Here is a 20,630-nt window from a genome sequence, read left to right as displayed (position 1 = left end):
GCGGCGCAGGCTGAGGGATGTGGTGGCTGCCGCTTCCTGCCATCCCCATTGGCCTGGAGCGATGAACCGCAGCCAGTGGGAGCCACGATTGGCTGAAACTGCGGACGGAGCAGGTAAACAAACCGGCCCGGCCTGCCAGGTTGCTTACCCTAGCAGGCTGTGTGCCAGAGGTTGCTGATCCCTGGTTTAGACCTATCTCTAATATAAAAACTAAACACCTGTTGTCTCCAAATTGCAGTGCAAATTGTGATGCAGTAGCTTAGATTTTTTTTGTATTTTATTTGTTTACTGATTCACGAAATTGGTGCATTCCCAATGGGTCTCCTGGTCACTAGTTAAGTAGCCAGTTTTTGTTTCGGTCTGTATTCTCTCATTACCCTCTGAACGTTTTTTCATTTGGCAAATGTTTTTAGTGCATCCAAAGCCAAGCTGGCTGCCTCTTTGTTTGCCTCTTGATCTGCATAACAGCATCTGTTGTACAGCATGGCAAGCAGCAAACATGCGTGTCTAAGAATACCGTGTGTTGCTGCAATGAAATAGAGAAACCTCACCCCAGACATTATGGCCTGTGGTGACTGAAAGCTGTCAAGCCACCCTAACAGCCATTAGATGGTATGTGCAAGGAGCTGCATCACCCCCGCCTCCCTCCCACGCTCACAAGCCCCATCTCAAACTCTCAGTAAAAATGCACGAATTGTCCCATTGTTGGCAGCCTCAGTCCAGAGACCTCATGGAGAGATTTAAACTCTCCTCTTCCTTTGGAGTTGGTGGTAGGCTTGAGAAGCTAGCATCACTGTCGCCAGAACCACACCTCTTCTGGGGAGAGCAGACTTTGATCTCTGCGGATGTCTCTTATCAGTCCAGAACTTCTCACCAGCTGTATATTTAAACTGACTTCACTAAAGTGGTGGCTTGTCTTTATGGATTTCCTTGTTTTCCCCTCTCTCCATGTTCATTATTATTGATTCTATTGACTTCTGAATTGTAGATTCCAAATAATGACTTGGAGAAGTTAACCCACCTGTTTATAACCCCACCATATTTCTACATGTCAGAGGGTTGGCGGTGCCCTTTTAAGCCTGCTTTGTTCTAAATTGTCAGGATGTAAAGAAACAGCCAAAGATAATATACATCGTTATAATTTTTTTTTTCAACCCATTCTCTCCTTGCCAGAGCAACGATATTGCCAGGGGCTTTGAAAGAGGATTAGAGCCAGAAAAGATCATCGGTGCCACAGACTCCTGTGGAGATTTAATGTTCTTAATGAAATGGTAAGTCTGGGGTGTCATCCTCCTCTCTCCCTCTTCCCTTTTAGATTAGTAGCTTGGATGGTTTTCTGGCCTGTGCTCTCTTCTAACACAGTCAGGGAAGGAATGGTCCCAAGTGAGCCACTGTAGTAAACAGGACTAAGGCAGCTAGGCACCTCCACTTTCTTTTGTGTGGCTTCATTCTCTCTCATTCAGGCTTGCCCCTCCTGTCTTAGGTTTTACCTCTGCTGTGTCATTGACCTGGTGTTCACTGGTTCTGGGGCTCGCTTCCCTGTCCCAGAACACAACAGAGGTCAGGCTGCCTGCCGGAACCAGCAGCTATGCAGTTTCCAGCTCTGCTCCCTCCACCCCCACCCCCAAGTGACAGCACACAGGAAATCCTTTGAAAGAGATTCCCATTTGGCTCTGTCGGTTCCTTTGCTTTTCTCAGCTGGGTTGGCATCTTACTGGACTCCCGCAGCAGGCAGCCAGTGTCCCCTCCCCCACCCTCTGCAAAGACAAAGAGCTGAGAGCTTCATGTGCAGCAATCCTGCAGCTTTGCTAGGCAGGAGAAGGCTGCAGCTTTGTTTCGCTTGCCTGCTCCAGTTCCCAGCCCTGCCGTAAGTAGTTTCCTGGCTCGTGGCACCTGCCCTAGTTGGCCCAGAGTCCAGCACAGAGTGAGCCCTGGCTCTGCTTTGGCTTCCCTGAAACCCAGCAGAACAGAAACAGATTCCCTCAGTTCCCTCACATCAGCAGGCAGAGTCTTGTACTTCACACAGTGACTCCGTGGCTATGCTCAGCTTTCATAGCAAAAGCGTGTTCCACAGGTCTCAGGGTCCTCTTCCCTCACTGTGCACCAAATCTAAACATTGTAAGGACAAAGTGACGTGCACTGAGTGTTGTTCTTACAGCTGTTAATTGAGTCTATCTTCTGGTAAGCTGTTGTGCGTATAGAAATCCAACAGTTCTCTTTGTTCTGTACTTACCAGTTAAAGGTGAAAAAGCGCCTTATGCATATATTACCAGGTGGCTAAAGATGTTGTATTAAAGGAATGTAACGATCAAAGCTTATTAAGAGTGAGCACACTTCTACATTGTAGACTGAAAAGTCACGTGCTGTATGAAGAAATGTGTAAGGCAGCAACTTGGTCATCTTGTCAGGCTTTTGCCAGATGCTGCAAACGAGGAGTGAAGGCAACATCTGCAGAGGCCTCTGGTCCTGGGATATTGTCTTTACAAATGGAAAGCAAAAGTTTTGCCTCTAAAACATTCACTCTGAGCTCAGACAGGGGATTTTCTTGCTGCCATTCCAGCATTGGGGGTTTGAACCAGGATAATATCTGATGACTGTTCAGGCTTGTCCTAATTCACCTTTACCCTTCTACATTTTGGGTCAAATCGGTAGAAGATACTATCAGAGGGGAGCCGGGTTAGTCTGGATCTGTAAAAAGCAACAGTGTCCTGTGGCACCTTATAGACTAACAGACGTATTGGAGCATGAGCTTTCGTGGGTGAATACCCACTTCTTCAGACGCATGTAATGTGACATTTCCAGAGGCAGGTATAAATATGCAGGCAAGAATCAGTCTGGAGATAACGAGGTTAGATCAGTCAGGGAGGGTGAGGCCCTCTTCTAGCAGTTGAGGTGTGAACACCAAGGGAGAAGAAACTGCTTTGGTAGTTGGCTAGCCATTCACAGTCTTTGTTTAATCCTAAACTGATGGTGTCAGTAGAAGAGTTACACTACTGTGTTCTGCAGATGGATTTAATTGGGGAAGTTAATAATTAAGTGGGCTTTCAGGTTTGGATGTCTTCTCACTGGGTTGTGTTCCTTAATGTAGAGCCAGCCCCTGACATGGTGATTGACAGGTCTCATCCTGCCACCTCAGTTGCACAGCATAGATTACACCTGGTGTAGGAATGCTGATACTCAGGGAAAAAGTTGTGCATAAAAGTATCCTATATAAACGGTCTATGTTTATGAACAGAGGTGGAAACTGCAAGTGATCTCACGAGATGAAGATGGCAAAATGTTGGTAGATGAGAGAGGCAGATAGCTCCCTGGTGAGGGGTGGATACTAAACTAATGTTCTTAACATGACCAAAGTGGACAACATTACACTGATCGGGGTGGGAGGTGATTGTGGGGAGCAGGAAATGAAATTTCCTATAATCCAGTACATGAATTGAGTTTATCTGGCAGTTTTACTTGATGGTAGGTTGGGGCAGCTGTTGCTCACACTATTCAGTAGTTCTTTGAGTATTGTCCCTACGAGTGCTTCACTGTAGGTGTGCTTGCGTCCCTGTGTTGCAGATTGGAGATCTTCAGTAGCAGTGTCCTTTAGGTCCACACGTGCACTGTCTCTCTTTATGCTGTGTAGGCTAACCCACCTCGGTGCCTTTTCAACTGCTCCGGCTAGAGACAGAGTTATTCATAGTCCACTATGACCATTACTTCTATTTGCATTTCTATAGTTAGTCAGTGTCCTAGTTCTTAGTTGTCGTTCTAGTTGTAGTTTTTTTTCTCTTTTCTTATTTTTCCCCTTTTAAAAATAAAATAAAAAAAAAAAACCTTTAATTTTTTTTCCTGCTATTTCCCCCCTCATTGGGGGACCCTTCCCCCAGTGGGGTGTGCCCGGCTCACCAGGCATCAAGAAGCTCCTCTCTTGCAAAGAGGCAGTCCCTATCGCAGACAAACTTAGTACACTCAAGAAACAGGTTACAAAATGTAATTTTTCACCTTAAATATTGTTTTAGTTAGGTTGTAGAGTTTCTGTAGCTTAGAGTTCCAGTTATTTCTCTTTACAGCCTGGACCCTTATCTCAGCGTGGACTCAGTCCCTGCCTTTTCCCTTCAGGTGTTTTTAGCAATCTTCCTTCTTGGACAGGGAGGCAATGGAGAAGAGTCCAGAGTGCCTTACTTCCCAACCTTAATTAGAATTAACATAAGGTGAGAATCTTTTGTTTCCACTGGAAAAATACCAGCAGTGTCCAGTACCAGGTGACGTTATCAGATGACCCTGCAATGTTGAAGCAACATCCCAGGAAGCTTCTCAGGAAGGTGGGAGATTAGTATCTTCAAAGATCTTTTGTCCTTAAATGGCTCATTCAGGCTGATTGCTTACTATCTAGTGGATGTTCCCCCACGTACACACACAGTTGTAATTGTTACATAGTCAGTATTCCTAACTTGAGATACAGAAATGATACATGTTGTGACAAAGTTCCTCCTCTACCTTGGTGGGTCCTGCACTTATTGGCATATTTGCTCGCCTCACAGATTCACCCTGTGGGTCAGGAAACAGCCCAGAGACCTTCCCCTCTGGTAGAAGCCACAGTCCAGGTCATTCCTCCTGTGTTTAATCAGGAGTTGGGAGGTTTTGGGGGGAACCCGGGCCCACCCTCTACTCTACTCCGGATTCCAGCCCAGGGCCCTGTGGACTGCAGCTGTCTAGAGTGCCTCCTGGTACAGTTGCACGACAGCTACAACTCCCTGGGCTCCTTCTCCATGGCCGCTTCCCAACACTTTCCTTGTTCTCACCACTGGACCTTCCTCCTGATATCTGATAACGCTTGTATTTCTCAGTCCTCCAGCATTGTGCCTACTCACTCTCGATTTCTTGCACACCTCTTGCTCCCAGTTCCTTGCACGCACTTCCTCTCCTCTGGCTCCCTTTGGCCTGACTGGAGTGAGCCCTTTTATATCATCAGAGGGGCCTTAATTAGAGTTAGGGGCTTAACAGCCTCACCTGACTCTTAGCAGGTTAATTGGAGTTAGGTATTCTCATTAGTCTGGAACAGCCCCTGCTCTGGTCACTCAGGGAGCAGAAAACTGCTTATCCAGTGGCCAGTATATCTCCCTTCTACTACTCTGTTATTCCCGACTGGCTTGAGTCAATCACAATGTATACAAATTGGATAAACATATTGAATGGATAAAAACCTTTTCAATGATGCCTCACATGACCCATCTTACATAAAACATATCTTAATTATGCTATGTTCATATCACAACAAATATTTCTATGAAGAGTATGGATGTAATGTGACTCCCACATGACTACAAGTGAAAGCTAGACCCAGTAGTACTTCACGATATGTTCGATCGGTGGAAACACCGACCACAGACTTGTTTGCCACTTACCTGTACAAGACATGTCCATGCTACTGCTCCAGAGCAGGGATAGGACGACACTCCCTAGGTGATGCTCTCCTCCTCCCCTGGAATGGGGACCTTCTTTATGCTTTTCTTCCTTTTGAAGGTTCTGCTTTAAATAAAGAGAGACAGAGCACACATCGTTCTGATCACTCCTACTTGGCTGAGACACACCTGGTTCCCTTACCTGTCACATTGTGTGACATGCCTGCCAATCCCTCTCCCAGTCACTCCGTACCTCCTCTCCCAGGACCTACATCACAGCTTGGAGGTTCTCCGCCTCAAGGGATGGCTCCTTGGTTCAAACACCTAGAAAGCTCTTGTTTGAATGATATGCAAGAGATATTATTACACAGTAGAAAGTCCTAAACACAAGGTACTTAACTCCAAAAATGGTTCAGGTTTTGGGTTTGGTATACTTCACCACAAATCTCCCCAACATCTGCGACTATTCCACACATCTTAGACTATGTTTTGGCCCTAAAAAGATCAGAGCTGTCTCTGAGTTCTTTCTGAGTCCACCTAGCAGCGGTAACAGCCTTCCACCATCCAGTAGAGGGGTACTCAGTACTGTCACACGCAACCACCAAAGGATCCTCAAAGGTATAGTAAACCTCTTCCACAACCTCAACTTCCTACTCCCACATGGGATTTAATAAAAGGACTGACTAGGCCTCCCTTCGAACCCACCTGTTTCCTTACATATCTGTCAGTGACAACAACCTTCCTGATAGCAATTACCTCGGCCAGGAGAATAGGAGAAATAGTGGTTCTGATGGCACATCCCCCCCTTCTTGGTATTCTTTTAGGACAAGATTATGCTCAGGCTGCATCCAAAATTCATTCCTAAGGTAAACTCTCTGTTTTGCACAAACCAATTGTTTCATCTTTCAACCTTCTATCCCAAGCGTCACCAAAACAACAAGGAGGCTAAATTACACACTCCAAATGGCAGGAGAGCCCTAGCCTTTTACCTGGGCAGGATGAAAGCTTTCAGAAAGTTCCCCAGGCTTTTCCTTTCCATTGTGGACCAATCCAAGGGCTCACCAGTATCAACCCAAGTGAGTCTCGAACTACATCAGACAGTGTTACCGAGTTCACAGTATGACGCCTTCAGATATCACTTGTACGCATTCCACAAGGTCAATCTCATCTGTTGCCTTTTTCAAGAATGTTCTTATCTCAGAGATCTGTAGAGGTGTGACGTGGTCTGTGACCGGAGTCGTGGGGAGCCATGCTGAAGTTACTCAGTTAAGGTGAACTGCAAAGAAAGGGGCAGACAGTCCCCAAAGCTGGTGGATATTCCAATACTTAGATTTACCAAGCCAGCACAAAACAGCTTCTGTAATACCTCACTGGTTACCCAGAAGCCAACAACACAGTTCCCTTAAAGCAACCCAGCTCAAGCCTCCACCCAGACACCCAAGTCAAATATGATGAGGATTACTGAAAATCTTATTCATCATATAAAACAGTTCTACCAATCCCAAAAGATAGGACACATTACCTCCCAGGTTAATGAATATTTCAACTCTTACTCAAATATACGGTTACATTCAATTCTTATTAACTAAACTAAAACTTGTTAAAAAAGGAAAGCATGAGTACTGGTTAAAAGATCGGTGTACATACAGACATGAGTACAGTTCTGAGATCAGAATCATAGTATAGATGGTGACTTTTGTATTTGCAAAGAGTTCTTTCAGAATTAGTCCATAGGTTATAGTCCAATGTTCATATTAAGTGTGAGCCAGATTAGGACTGGAGATCTCAGCCTTCTGACTTAAGCTTCCTCTTCATGAAGCATCAAGCACATCTGAGACAGAAAGGATCAGGACCCAAAGGGTTTTTATACAGGTTCCGGGTCTTCTTTGGCAGCTCGGAGTCCTTAGACGAACAATAGGCAGTTATGGAGCCTTTAAAGTAAACCTATTTCCTAAGCATCACTGGTAGTTAGCTACATGGATTATCAGAAGGCAGTTTCCCATTTTCCACCATTCTCAGAGGATTTGCTATACATTTCAAAGAGAGATGAATACAGTGATATCACTATGTTTACAGTTCATTTAAATGTTAGTATTTCCCTTTGAGCTGTTTACATGGCTAACATCTAACAAGATACGAGTACAAACATACAATTAGTATCACCTCTAATTTCTAACAATATAGGTTTGCATTTCAAAGCTCTAGCCTATCTACCATGGAATGGCCCTAATTACCATTCGCATACTTTTCTACATGGCTCTAGAGGTTGGTTCTGGATCATTTAGCCTACGAGCTGCTTAACCCTTTCTGACCTTACGTTATACTTTGTATAAGATTTGTTGCAATTATATAACAATGGTAGCAACAAGGATTTGCATTATTATACTCTAATCGGATAATGTCACATGGGTGTCAGTCCATGCTTTCGCAGAACATTATGCGATTACTGGGGACTCATCCTCCAGTGCCACCTTCAGCTCCATAGTACTGTCATCTGTAACTGACCTGACTCTGAAGTTCCAGCCCTACAGAAAGGGCACTGCTCGGGAGTGACCTTCAGTGGAACACCCATAGGGATGCTACTTGAAGTGGTAGTAGTTACTCACCTGTGCAGTAATAACAATTCTTTGAGATGTATCCACGTGTGGGTGCTCCATAATCCACCCTCTCCTCTACTTCAGAGTTCTTATCAATGACCACGGTAGAGAAGGAAGTGAGGGGGGTTAGCCTGTGCATGCTGACTAGCCTCATAGCCCAACATTAGGAGAAACAGCACACGCGTGGGCCCAATAGACACTGCCACCAAAGTTCTCTGATCAGCAGTGCAGGGACGCAAGCACACCTCCAGTGGAGCACCCATAGGGACACACATCTCAAAGAAGCATTGTTCCTGCACAAAGTGAGTAACTTCTTCTTTTACATTTATGGTGAACGTACAGTTTAACAGGAAATTTCTTGCCTTGCGTATACGGGTATCGTTGTGTTGGGCTGTTCTACCCCAAAGACGACTGTATGTGCTGCATAAAAGCTAGACATCTAATGGGTGCTGTATTGGTCCCCAAGCCAGAGCAGGACTGTGGAGAGATCCTAAGGAATGCCGTAACTCGCTTACATCAATGGTAGCTGGGGTGCTCCGTGTTTAGTCACATGCTAAAGTGGTATGGGAACGGAGAGCATTCCATAGAACAGGGGTCGGCAGCCTTTCAGAAATGCAGAGTCTTCATTTATTCACTCTGATTTAAGGTTTCACATGCCAGTAATAATTTTAATGTTTTTAGAAGGTCTCTTTCTATAAGTCTTTAATATATAACTAAACTATCGTTGTATGTAAATAAGGTTTTTAAAATGTTTAAGAAGCTTCATTTAAAATTAAATTAAAATGCAGAGCCCCCAGACCGGTGGCCAGGACCTGGGCAGTGTGAGTACTGCTGAAAATCAGCTCGCGTGCCGCCTTCGGCACCTGTGCCATAGGTTGCCTACCCCTGCCATAGAAACAGAAGCTGCTTAATAGTCTAGCATTGACATCTGATTGAAGTTGTTTCCATGAGCTACATTCACAGTGCTGTGTACTTCAAGGCACTGTCCAAAACTAATCTGCACTCCCAAGTGAGAAGGATAATCTAGGAGACCTGGGTTCAGTTACTGGTGCAGCCACGGACTCCCTTTGTGTCCTTGGGCAAGTCATTTAGCCTCCCTGCCCCACTGGTTCCCATCTGTGAAATAGGGACGATGCTTCCCTTCCTTACAAGGCTGCTGTGGCGATCACACCCATTCGTGGCTGAGAAGTGCTCAGGGATTGTGGTGAGAAGGGCCATATATAGACATAAAGCAGGGGTGGCCAACCTGAGCCTGAGAAGGAGCCAGAATTTGCCAATGTCCATTGCCAAAGAGCCACAGGAATATGCCAGCAGCCCCTCATCATCCCCTCCCCACCCCCCTGCCCGCTCCCAGCGCCTACCACCCACCGGCAGCCGATCAGCACCTCCCCCTCCCTCCCCATGCCTCTGGGATGGATGGGGGAGGAGCACGGTGCAGCAGGCTCAGGGGAGGGGGCAGGAAGGGGTTGGGGCCTTGGGGTAAGGGGTGGAGTGGGGGCAAGGCCTGGGGCTGAGCAGTGGAAAGTCGGCACCTGTAGCTCCAGCTCCAGAGTCAGCCCCTATGCAAGGAGCCACATACTAACTTCTGAAGAGCCGCATGCAACTCCAGAGACACGGATTGGCCACCCCTGACATAAAGAGACAGACACACATCCTGTGAAGGAGGGAGGTATCTGTGTGCATGCGTGTGCTCACTTGCTCACAGCAGAGTTTTATAGTCCTGTTAACAGTAGCACCTCAGAGTTACGAACACCAGAGTTACAAACCACACATCTCCTTTGGAACTGGAAGTACACAGTCAGACAACAGCAGAGATGGAAAATAAAAGCAAACACAGTACAGTGCTGTGTTAAACATAAACTACTAGAAATATAATGGGAAAGTTAAAAAAAAAAAAAAAAAAAAGGTTTGACAAGCTAAGGAAACTCTTCTTGTTTCATTTAAATCAAGATGGTTAAAAGCAGCATTTTTCTTCTGCATCATAAAGTTTCAAAACTGTATTAAGTCAGTGTTCAGTTGTCAACTTCTGAAAGAACAACCGTAATGTTTTGTTGAGAATTATGAACATTTCAGAGTTTCAGAGAACTACCCCCATTCCCGAGGTGTTTGTAACGCTGAGGTTCTAATGTAATGTTGAAAACTGGCCAGTGGGAGCCCGGAGCTAACAAGGATAGTAATACTCTCTCTTTGAATCTTCAGGAAAGACACAGATGAAGCAGACCTGGTCCTAGCAAAGGAAGCCAATGTGAAATGCCCGCAGATTGTGATAGCGTTTTATGAGGAGAGACTGACCTGGCACGCGTATCCAGAGGACACGGAAAACAAAGAGAGAGAAGCAGCGAAAAGCTAAAGAGCCATCCTGGGCCATCCTTAGCTGTACATACACATCCCCCTGCCCCGACCACATCCATTGAAATGTGCTTATTACTGTGCTCCCAGGAGAAACCGTGTTATTGCTTCAGTCATAACATAAATGGTTTGCTTCATGTTCAGCTTCATCTCTAGTGAAACCCATGAGATTTATGTGCTGTGTGTCCTCCTCTCTCCCCCCCCCGCCCCTCCAGAAAACGGTTTTCACTTGTCACATCCTCTTAGAGCCTCCAGGGGTTTAGAGAGTTGTTGGTTCCCTTTGGTTCGGTCCCTTTTTGCCGCTTTAAATGCCAAGAGTGGCAGCGATGCCCTTTCTAACCAGAACTAAGTGGAGTTACCCTGTCCAGGTACACAAATGGCTGTTGGCTGGGAAAGCGATAGGAGTTGTCTGCATTTGGGAAATCCATCCCGTCCCTCCTGCTAGCGCTACACAGGGCAACATCCTGAGATCATTACCAGGGCCTTGGTATGCCGGGGCTGTGTGTTGTTACATAACTGGCAAAGTCTTGTTGGGACTGTGCATCTGGACTCCATCCCGGGGGACACCAGTTGTCCTGGGTTGTGATGCCTTCCAGCCTGTCTCGTGCCTAGGATGGATTCCAGGCGAACTGTGTTTTCTTTGGAAGCCCAGCCTGCATTAGTATTGGTTCCCAGAGGCAGAGTGAGCCCCCTTCCTCTAGGAGTCTAATGTGTGGGAGGTGGGGAAAGCAGAACCTTCTGAACTTTAAATGTGATTGTTTGTCCCGTCGGGTGCAGGTGGAGGCGTGCCACTGCTTCTGTATGATCTTATGCAATATGTATGTATGTATACATTCGTTTCTCATTTGGGCTGCGTATTTCCACAGGAGTGAGCATATCAGGTGGCCTGGCTTTGTGTCAAGGTGCCTGATCCATGTCTGTCATTGGCTGTTGCTTCAAAAGGCCACAAGCATTGTGTTACCAAAGTAGCTTTCCCCTTGAGGGCCTCTCCTCCCCTCCCCCATGAGCTCTCTCTTGGAAATGCAGACAGCTGATCTGGTCTGGTGTGCACAGCACTTCTCCCTGGAACATATGCCCCAGGCTCTAGGACCTGCCAGTGGAGCAGAGAGGGCATTGCTGTTCCCAGAGGGTGAGTGCTCGTTTTGCTAGGCATGGGTCTCTGGGACAATCGCTCTGCTGCCCAAGAGAGCAGGCAGCACAGTAAGATGGTGCAGAACTGAGCTGCTACAGCATTAGGCACTGCTTTCAAGGGCTCCTTTTCCTTTCCCTCCCTGAGTATGGTGATGCCGGAGTTGAGAACTGGCCCAGGGCTGGTTGCAAGGTCTGCTCCTTAGCATCTCAGCACAGCCCCCTTTTGCTTTCCAGCATCACGTACACACTTCATGCTGATCCTATGTACTGTGTAGTTTAGCTGGACTTGGGCTCTCCTTGCCTGCAGGAACTGACGGACGTCTTAGGCTCCCCCCCTCCTAATAGTGCAGACTGAGTCCTCCTTAATGACTAGAAGTAATACAATTATGGTATTGCGGTATTGACATTGGTTTCTGGTTGACTTGTTCCCTGTGCAAAGCTCCTGCAAGAATGAACGCTAGTTGGGTTTGTGGCCTTCACTGTGGCTTGGAAAGGCTTATTGCATAAAGTGGAAACCTGCAAGTGGATGAATTGGAAAGGGGTTGTGGGTTTATTCTCTGGAATGAAAATATCATTGTTGCATCCTGACTTTCCTCAATCCAAAGGCCTGGTCCTGTTCTTGTTTATCTCCCCTCATTCCCACCCCTTTGCTACCCTGATTCTCTCCCTTTATAGTGAGCTTCGAAATCTTGAATGGCATTGGGGGATATGTGCAGACTGGTTGCAGAGGGAGTTTTATCAGTGATGACTCCCTTCCTGGCCCTTGGACTCTGGTTAGTTTTGTGCCATGAGCATAGAGTTTTGCTTGTTTGCATTTTCTAGAGCATGTGACCCAGTTTGTTCTCAGCCTCTTTGTTGGTCTGTCTGTCTCGCTTCACAAGCTCATTCAATATAATGTTCGCACTGTTGGATGAATTCTGCATACAAGCAGTTCAGATGCTGTGGGGAAAATCCAGGCACCCTAGAAATCAATGGCAGAGCTCTCATTGACTTCTGTGGGACCAGGATTTCACTCTCTCTCTAACATGACTTGTAGTTGAGCGCATTTCACTAAGTGGTATTCCCGCTTCATTGGCACACCTGCCATCATCTCCAGTGCCTTTTGGAGGTATGTGCCGGCAAAGGGTTAGCATGGCCATTGCTTTGAAAGTTCCCATTGGCAGGATCAGTATTTCTAGTTGCATCATCCTGGCTGGTGTTGAGAGTGATTTAAAATAAAAAAAAAATCTGCCTTCTGAGCCACACTGTCAAGCAGGCCAGCAAAGCTGCAGCTGCCAGCACACCAAGTAGAAATGCTGATGTGCCTAATGCTGCACACTTCTAAAATGTGCTGGGCAGTGTTCCTGGCCCTGGGACCCTTCCAAGGCTTCTGCTTAGCAGCTTTCCCGGCATCTTGGTAGCTGACTTTGCTCATTATTAAGCATCTGTGTTCTTACAGCCTCTTGTTCCTATAACTGTGGGACTTGCACAGGTACCTCTGGCACCAGCACAAGCCACAGAGATTCAGGGCATGGCTACACTTGCAACTGTACAGCACTGGGAGTTGGCTGTCTTCATACAGCTGTGTAGGGAAAGCGCTGCAATGTGGCCATGCTGACAGCTACCAGCGCACTGTCATGGCCACATTTGCAGCATTTGCAGTGGTGTTGGGAGTGGTGCATTATGGGCAGTTATCCCAGCGTTCAAGTGGCTGCAACATGCTTTTCAAAAGGGGGTGAGGTGGGGTGGAGTGTGACAGGGAGTGTGGGGGAGACAGAGAGTGGATTTTTGGAGCTGACACTGTGTCAGCTCCTTGCCTTGCAAGTTCCGACCCCTTCCCCCACCCCTCTCTCATTCACTAAATGCAAATAGCGTTCTTTGTTTTTTTTTTCCTCACAGACCGCAAACGGTCTGCTCCAAAACGGACACACACCCCCACACCCTGCCCACTGCGCTGCTTCTCTCCTCAAGCAAACACTAGCTGTGGACATTCCAAAGGGATCCCCCTGCCTGCCTTTGCTCATTCACTGCAAACAGTGTTTTTAGATAAGGAACTCTGGGAGCCCCGAGTTCTCAACAAAACAAACAGAGGCATCACAACAAAACAAAGTGTGTTATCTTTACTTAAAAGCATTATGGGAAGGTTCCGGAGGTCAGTTACAGCATAGTAAGATTAATCACTGTTTACACTGGCACTTGCAGTGCTGTTCTCTTTATTCTTCTTGTCGAGGTGGAGTACAACCAGCGCTGTAGCCAGGGAGACACAGCACTGTATGTGCCTTGCCAGTGTGGACGGGGAGTAAGTTACAGCGCTGTAATTCTCAAGTATAGCCAAGGCCTGAGTCTGTTTTGATGGGTTTATGACACTTTTTAATTTGGTTTTAGTGATCTTGGGCTAGTCAGAGCGAGCTCCCAGAGCCAGGGCATGTGGTGATGATGCTTTGGGAGGAGTTTGGGAAGTCCCCGTCATTCTGACTTGGTTAGGATTTGCATAGGTTTAGGGCTGAGCCTGACGCATCTGTTTTTGGATCAGAGCTGGGTAGCATGGGCTCATTGCTGTGTGGCATGTTATTAAACGTTGACGCTAGTATGTGAATTGCTCTAGGGTGTATTTGATACTATAGGTAATGGCAGCAGCTGGCTACTTTTCAACTGCATTAGTTTAGGGGCTTCCCCACCTGTAATGTGGTGGGAGGTAGGGATATTGAAGGAAGCTTTTACAGGGCTGGATACAAGAGCATAGCCTGGCTGCAGTCTGTACCACTTGGTGCACTGAGTTCAGGTATTGGCTCAGGTATAGAAAAGGCTTCTGGCATGTCAACCTGTGGCTGCTGCTTCTTCTCTGGCCCCCATTCCCCCAGCATCACAAGCTCCTTGTTCTTCCCCTTCCTCTCCAGCCGTTCCAGCAGGCAAACTTTATCCCTGCCTCTGCATGGATTTCTTTTCTCTGAAGGCAGTCCGCTAGCCTGCCCATGAATTGCTGGAGTCTTGATTTTTGCTAGCTCTGTTCTCCTCTTCCTCTCCCCGCAGCCTCCAACCTCCTACAGACCTCTGCACCAAACGCAGAGGGAGCAAGGCAGCTGCTCTACAGCAGTGCTTCTCAGTCGGGTACACGTACCCCGGGGGTACGCAGAGGTCTCCTGGGGGCAAGTCAACTAGATATTTGCCTGGTTTTACAACAGGCTACATAAAAAGCACCAGCGAAGTCAGTACAAACTAAAATTTCATACAGACAATGACTTGTTTATACTGCTGTATATACTAGATCCTTGTTTCTCAAGCTGGGTGTGACAGGATGGGTTATGGGGGATTGCAAGTGCAGGGCCGGCATTAAAGGGGTGACAAGCAGGAGAGCTGCGAAACAGAGACCTGCTAAAGCCAAAGTTCTGCCGCATGGGGCTGAAAGCAACCCTTTGAAAGGGGTACAGTAGTCTGGAAAGGTTGAAAACCACTGCAGGAGTTGCAAGTTAAGATGGCTTAATGCTCTTTCTGTGCCTCACTGTCTGGTGCAGATGGGAGTGGATAAATGCGTGGGAGTGGATAAGCCTGCTGGTGATCTCTGAGCCAGTGTGAAATGCTATAGAACACGGAGCTTGATCTCAGCACACAGAGGACAGACACTGTTAGCAGAAGACAGGCCCCTTCCTCCTGCACAGACCTTCTTTCTTTGCTTTCTGGAAGCGAATCTAAGTGAAATCCACCATTGATTGTGTTCTGATCTAAGTTCCCTCTAAGCTGCGTGGCTGCACAGCAGCCTATTAAGAGCCATGCAGGCTCTCAGGTCTGTGGTGGGGAGAGATGCCTCTTCCACAGCCCTGGACCTGCCACAGCACCCGGCCCCAACCCAGCCCAGCCTGGATACTACCGTCAGCTGCCTGCCAGTGACGGGGCGGGAGGTGGAAAGGAGCCCACAGCCACTGCCGCCCAGGACCTGCCATGGACAGGGAAGAGATGCCTATCCTGTGGCCCCAGCACTGGAGCTGCTGTGGTGGGGAAAGGCACCTATCCTCTCCAGCACAGGTGCTGCTGCAGGGAGAGAGAGAGCTGAGGGGAGTTCTCTCACCCTTCATAGCCCCAAGGCAGCCTGCACCCCAAATTGCTTGTCCCCAGAGCCCGCACCCCCAGCCAGAGACCTCACACTCAGCCCCAGCCCTGAGCTCCCTCCCACACTCCGAAACCCTCTCCCCTACCCTCACAACATGAATTTTGTTATATGCACCAATATGGTGCAACATCACCTCCATATTGGTGCACATAACAAAATTCATTCTGTACATGTGTAGGAAAAATTAGAGGGAACCCTGGTTGTGATCAGAGCTGGTTGCAAATACTCCCCGTGAGCCTGTTGGACTCTCATTTTAGCTGCGCTGCGTGTTCTACTAGAAGCAGCAAAACGCCTCTGGATAAAAAGCCTGATATGAATCAGATTAGAGCCCAGCAGGCTTGGTACGTCAGGGCTCTATTTTATCAGTCAGTCTTGAGGGTAGCTCTTACGTCTTCTCCCTTCCAGCCTGAATTATGCTTTTATGGGAGATGCAAAATGGTTCTTAAGTTGCTTCAGCATTCCAAGTGTCTTCTAGACAGTAATAGATTGTGTTGGTTGCAGCCTCAGGCAGTGTAGTATGTGGTGTCATCTCCTGCTAGGGCTACCGTGGACTAGCCTGCAAGCTCGTGCGCCAGACAGATCTCTGCCTGTCGAGTCTGCCCCAGATACCTCCCCAGTTACTCCTTTTTAACTGCTCTTCAATGCTTGGTCTTGCTGCTTTTCCTGTTGCAGAGAGGAAGCTTCTCTGCTGGTGGTCAGCCACCTTCCCTTCTGGCTAGATTTTCTTTTGCTGATTTCTGCTGTCGGTATTGCTCGAAAAGTAGATGCAGCAGCTGGCATGGGAGTAAGGGGGTAGGTAAAGAAGTGATGTCAGAAACCCCTTAGCAAACTGAGCAGGTCCGGGGGGAGGTTTACAGTGTTTGTGGCTGAAACCAAATACTTAATGCTAGACTGAAAAGCTCTGCGGGCATTGCTTATTTTGCGTCCCAGTCTACACGTCTAGTTGTGAGCAGTACTCTGGTCCTAATCCTCTTCTCACAGGGTGTTCGGGGCAGAAGGTTAAGCGCCAAACTCAGTTCCTGGAATGGCATGTACCGTCTGAAAGAGGAGACATTTTTCTTCTGGCATCTATTGGGAATCAAAACCCAACCCTTTTCCTTGGCCCCATTCATCGCAAACAGCCCTCTCAAATTGTGTTCCTCACTCAAGAAAACAGCTCAGTGTCTGTGAGCAAGCTGCCTGTAACAGTGCGGTTTCAGACTAACTGCATTAAACTCATGCGAAAGGCTGTGTGGATGCACTTATTAGCTTGTTAGGAATTGGCTAAAGCCAACCTGAGATAATTGTCCACATAGGTGTTCACACTGGTTCTGCAAAATCAGTTCATGTAGACGAGCTCCAAGTCCCTTTCTATAAGGAATTTGGGGTGAGGAGTGAGACTGGGTTGGGAGTGTTGAGCCCTCAGCCCCCTGTCATGTCCCCCACACGTCTATTACTCTGTCCTTTCTTTGCTGTGTAAACCCTCTTCTCTCTGCCTTTTTTAATGATTGCAGCTGCTAATGAGGCTTCTTCTGACCAGATCTGTGTAGGCAGCCGCCTGCTGGCAGAAAGCACCAGGGCATCAGACGAAAGGATACCTGCAGTGATTGCTTAGCCATCTGTGGCATAACCAAATATTTACCATCCACAGATGCATTTTTAAAGTACAAAGTGTTGCTGTTTTCCTCTCTCCACAATCCTGTGTATTGCTCAGTGGGAGCTGCTCTTCTGCTAACCCATCATCTGTGGGGAGAGAAGTGGAAAGGCTAAGACAAGGCTGTAGGAAGCCCCGAGAATGCAGTATGGACTGCATGCCTCCCAGTGTCACATGCGGTCTGATTCCTCCGTGTGTGTGCTAGGTTTGGGGTAGGGGAATGGACACCAGGATTGCGATCCTCTTGTTGCACATAGTTATCAAGTTGAAGGCTGATGCTAGCTAGGGAGGTCAAAGTGATTGCCCAGCCAGCTGCCATTTCAACGCTCCGTTTGTAGTCGGGGGTGTGTGTGTGACCAGGGTCATTTTCAGACACAAAGGGGAACTGAAAAGCATTTAATCTTGACTCCTAAATCCCCCTTTCCCCCGCTCAGACAAACCTGACCAAAGGCAAAGGAGCGAGAGGAATGGCTGGGGGTGGGGACACCCCCAGTAAGGAAGCTGCACTGCAGATGGAAGTCACTCTTCCGTATCTGCCAAGGCCCAGGTTGAGGCTCCTGGTCGCCTGACGTGCACTTGTCACTGAACAAGACCCACTTTCAAACATTGGTCGGGTGGGGCTGCAGAAGACCTGGTTTTCAGTGAAGCTGGGGGACAGGCCACAGCTGCTGCACCTGTTTAAAAATGGCATTTTGAGGGGGACTCGGTCTCACACCAGGGCAGTGGGTCCAGGAGCACACACAGTCCAGGAGTGTGGTGGGTGACGTGCTTTTCTGAGCCCTCTTGCTCTTTATTTTAATCCATTGTAAGCAGCTGTAAGCCAGTGCAGTCAAGGCAGCTAGAACTCCATGTGCCAACTCAGTGCTCCCTAGCCCTGCTGCACTGGGCAGTCCTCCGACACGTATCGTGTCCACACTCCCCTTCGTGGAAAACGGTCCCCTTGGCCAATCCCCTCCCTCCCTCGAGTTGCTGTTCCCGGTGTTGATGGTGGTTTTTATGGCAAAGCAGAACGCTAACTTTTTGTCAAATTTCTTTTGTCGTTGTTACATAGAAGGGATCTGGGGAAGGGTCATTCTGAGATACGGGCGTGGTCTCTGGCCAGCTTTGTAACTAGTGTGTTTTTTAAAAATATTTCTTTTATATACTGAGCACTTCTGTGTGGACACTTTTTAGGCCGAGTCAGTTCTCAAAGCTGCTTGCCAACAATTTCAAGTCTTTTGCGCTAAAGGTTGGATCCGGCCTGCGTTTAAAGGCAACAATTAATTTTTAGAGAGTCGAGTTCCAGTCTGTCCTCTCTCTCTGTTCCATGGAGACTGCCGCTTGCAAGGACTCGTAACTTGCAAGTGAAGAGGGGAAATTAATTATGTTTTAATTAAACACATGAATTTTTGTCACAGATGTTCTAATTTTATCTGGGATCACAGCTGAGCCTCTCTAAGCTGGAACATGACAATGGTCTTCCTCCTCTTATAAATTGGACCCCCTTGCCCCCCAGTTAGTGGTTTGCTGATGGTTAAAACTTGCTCTGATCCCACATATAAAGGCAAGACAGAGCCTTAGTTCAGCCTAGTGTTGAGTCTCTCACCACAGTTGTTTCGTTGTAGCATAGGTGCCTCCTTTGAACAAATGTAGAGTCCGTCCTCTTATAAGGGTGAATCAGCAAAATACAGGGCTACTTTCTAATTGTCAGTTTCTAGTGTTCCAGGGGCTAGGCTCTGCCAATACATATGGGGGCATCTTTCCTTCCTAGCCAATCTGAGCTTTTAGGGGTTCAGCTCTCACATTTTTGGTGGTTTTCCCCCTCCCCTTAACAGGGGATGAACCCCTATTTTAAAAAAGTACATCTCTGACAAAATGACACACTCTCCCCTGGAGAGTTCAGAAGCTATTGCTCAGCAGGCTGGATCATTTCAAGGTCTGACACATTTTAGTCCTAAATGATTTGACAGTGTTACTTTAAACTATGGGCCCAACCCTCTCTCCTGCCAGCTGTCCAGTCACTGCTTGGTGTGAGTAAAGGCTGCAGGATCAAGCGCAATTGGCAGAGACTTGAGAAGGACCCATGGCTGCTCCCGCCACGTGCCAGGCGGTATCTGTTTCCTTGCTGTGTCACCGCTGCGTTGCCTAGGCAGTAGGTGGCACAGCGCTGTTGGTGTGGGGGCCGTGGGCAGCATTTGAACCCGTTTCTGTGTTAGAACTGACTTGCCAGGAGAGAGTGAGACTCTGTCCTGCAGACCGTAGCCAGGCGCTACTGTGTGGCGCAAAGTGTCTGTCGGAGCCGGCATGTGGCTCATGGCTCTCCCCTCTATCGTGTGATGTTCGGTAGTGTAGCCTGTCTCTCCGCTGATGTATGTTAACGCTTTTTTTTAAATGGTGATGTTTTTAAAATAGGGATTTTTTTCCCATCATGAGACTGACATGTTACAAAGGCCTCCCTGTCCCTTCGCACTCTTTCATACTCTTGTATTGGTTCTAATAAATGGTTACTTTTCAATACAGGATCCTGTGTGGTTTTTCCTCCCCTGCTCTTGTCTCCGTGTGTGTGGATATAATTGTCCTGCGTAGACACCCCCCTACACAGCCCCTGCTCTTGGTGCATCACTCAGTCACATGGGCGAAACAGACACATCAGGCCAGATTCTGAGCTGGTGCAAAGCACCCTAGAGCCATGGAAACTAATGGAGCTACCAGTGTCCTTTCAGGCACGGTCGGAGCAGGAAATTCTTCCCTGCGATAAAGTCAAGGCTGGTGCAAGCTGCTGTTTCTCAGCCCTGCAGACTAATGTCCTGTCGGGATATAAGGGGAGGCAGTTATGGGGTGAACTCCCACACACCTGGCCCCCCTCTCATGTGCCTCAGCCCTGCCCTGGGAAGGGACTGTCCCTATCCTTCGCCATGTCACATTCTGCCCTCATCTCTCTTGTGTGCATCGGGGGCTTCCCATTGAGATTTTTCACCTCCCCTTGGGCGCCACCCACAAAAGGGGCCTATGGAAAAGTCATCCCTCTGTGTCCATGCTGGCTCCACAATCCTAGCACAGCCAGCTCGTGTGACTGTTAAACGGTCAGCAGTGGAAGAGTTCATGCTTCCAAATGCCAGTGGTGTCACTATGTTCCAGTGTCAACGCAGCAGCCAGGTGTATGGGGCAGCCCCTGAGGCTGGGTCTACACTATGCACTTCAGTAGAACTACGTTGGTCAGGGGTGTGAAAAATCCACCCCTGAGCGATGCAGTTACATGGACCAACTCCCTGTATAGAGCTTCTCCCACCACCAGCTACCGCCTCTCGCGGAGGTGGAGTCATTAAGCCAATGAGAGAGCTCTCCCGTTGGCTTACAGGGTCTTCACCAGATGCGCTACAGCAGCATCAGGGCGGCTTCCCCCATGCAAGTTTGCGGCATAGACTCAGGCAGTCAGTCCCATGGGGTTGCAGATGGATGGTTCCCTGGGT

General features: G+C 47.9%; 1 protein-coding gene across 1 annotated transcript in view; it reads left to right on the top strand.

The window, feature by feature from the left end:
• The window catches only part of CBX5 (chromobox 5), a 66,426-nt gene extending 46,751 nt beyond the window's left edge, over positions 1-19,675 (top strand). The window contains 2 exon segments of the mRNA XM_032786707.2: positions 1,174-1,271; positions 10,184-19,675. Of these exon segments, the coding sequence (XP_032642598.2) occupies positions 1,174-1,271; positions 10,184-10,334 (249 nt within the window). The 3' untranslated portion in view covers positions 10,335-19,675.
• Positions 19,676-20,630: the final 955 nt, after the last annotated feature.

The sequence above is a fragment of the Chelonoidis abingdonii genome, chromosome 26 (genome assembly GCF_003597395.2).
Source record: "Chelonoidis abingdonii isolate Lonesome George chromosome 26, CheloAbing_2.0, whole genome shotgun sequence".
Lineage (NCBI taxonomy): Eukaryota > Metazoa > Chordata > Testudines > Testudinidae > Chelonoidis > Chelonoidis abingdonii.
The sequence above is the reverse complement of the archived record's forward strand: the minus strand, read 5'-3'. Positions and strand labels throughout refer to the sequence as shown.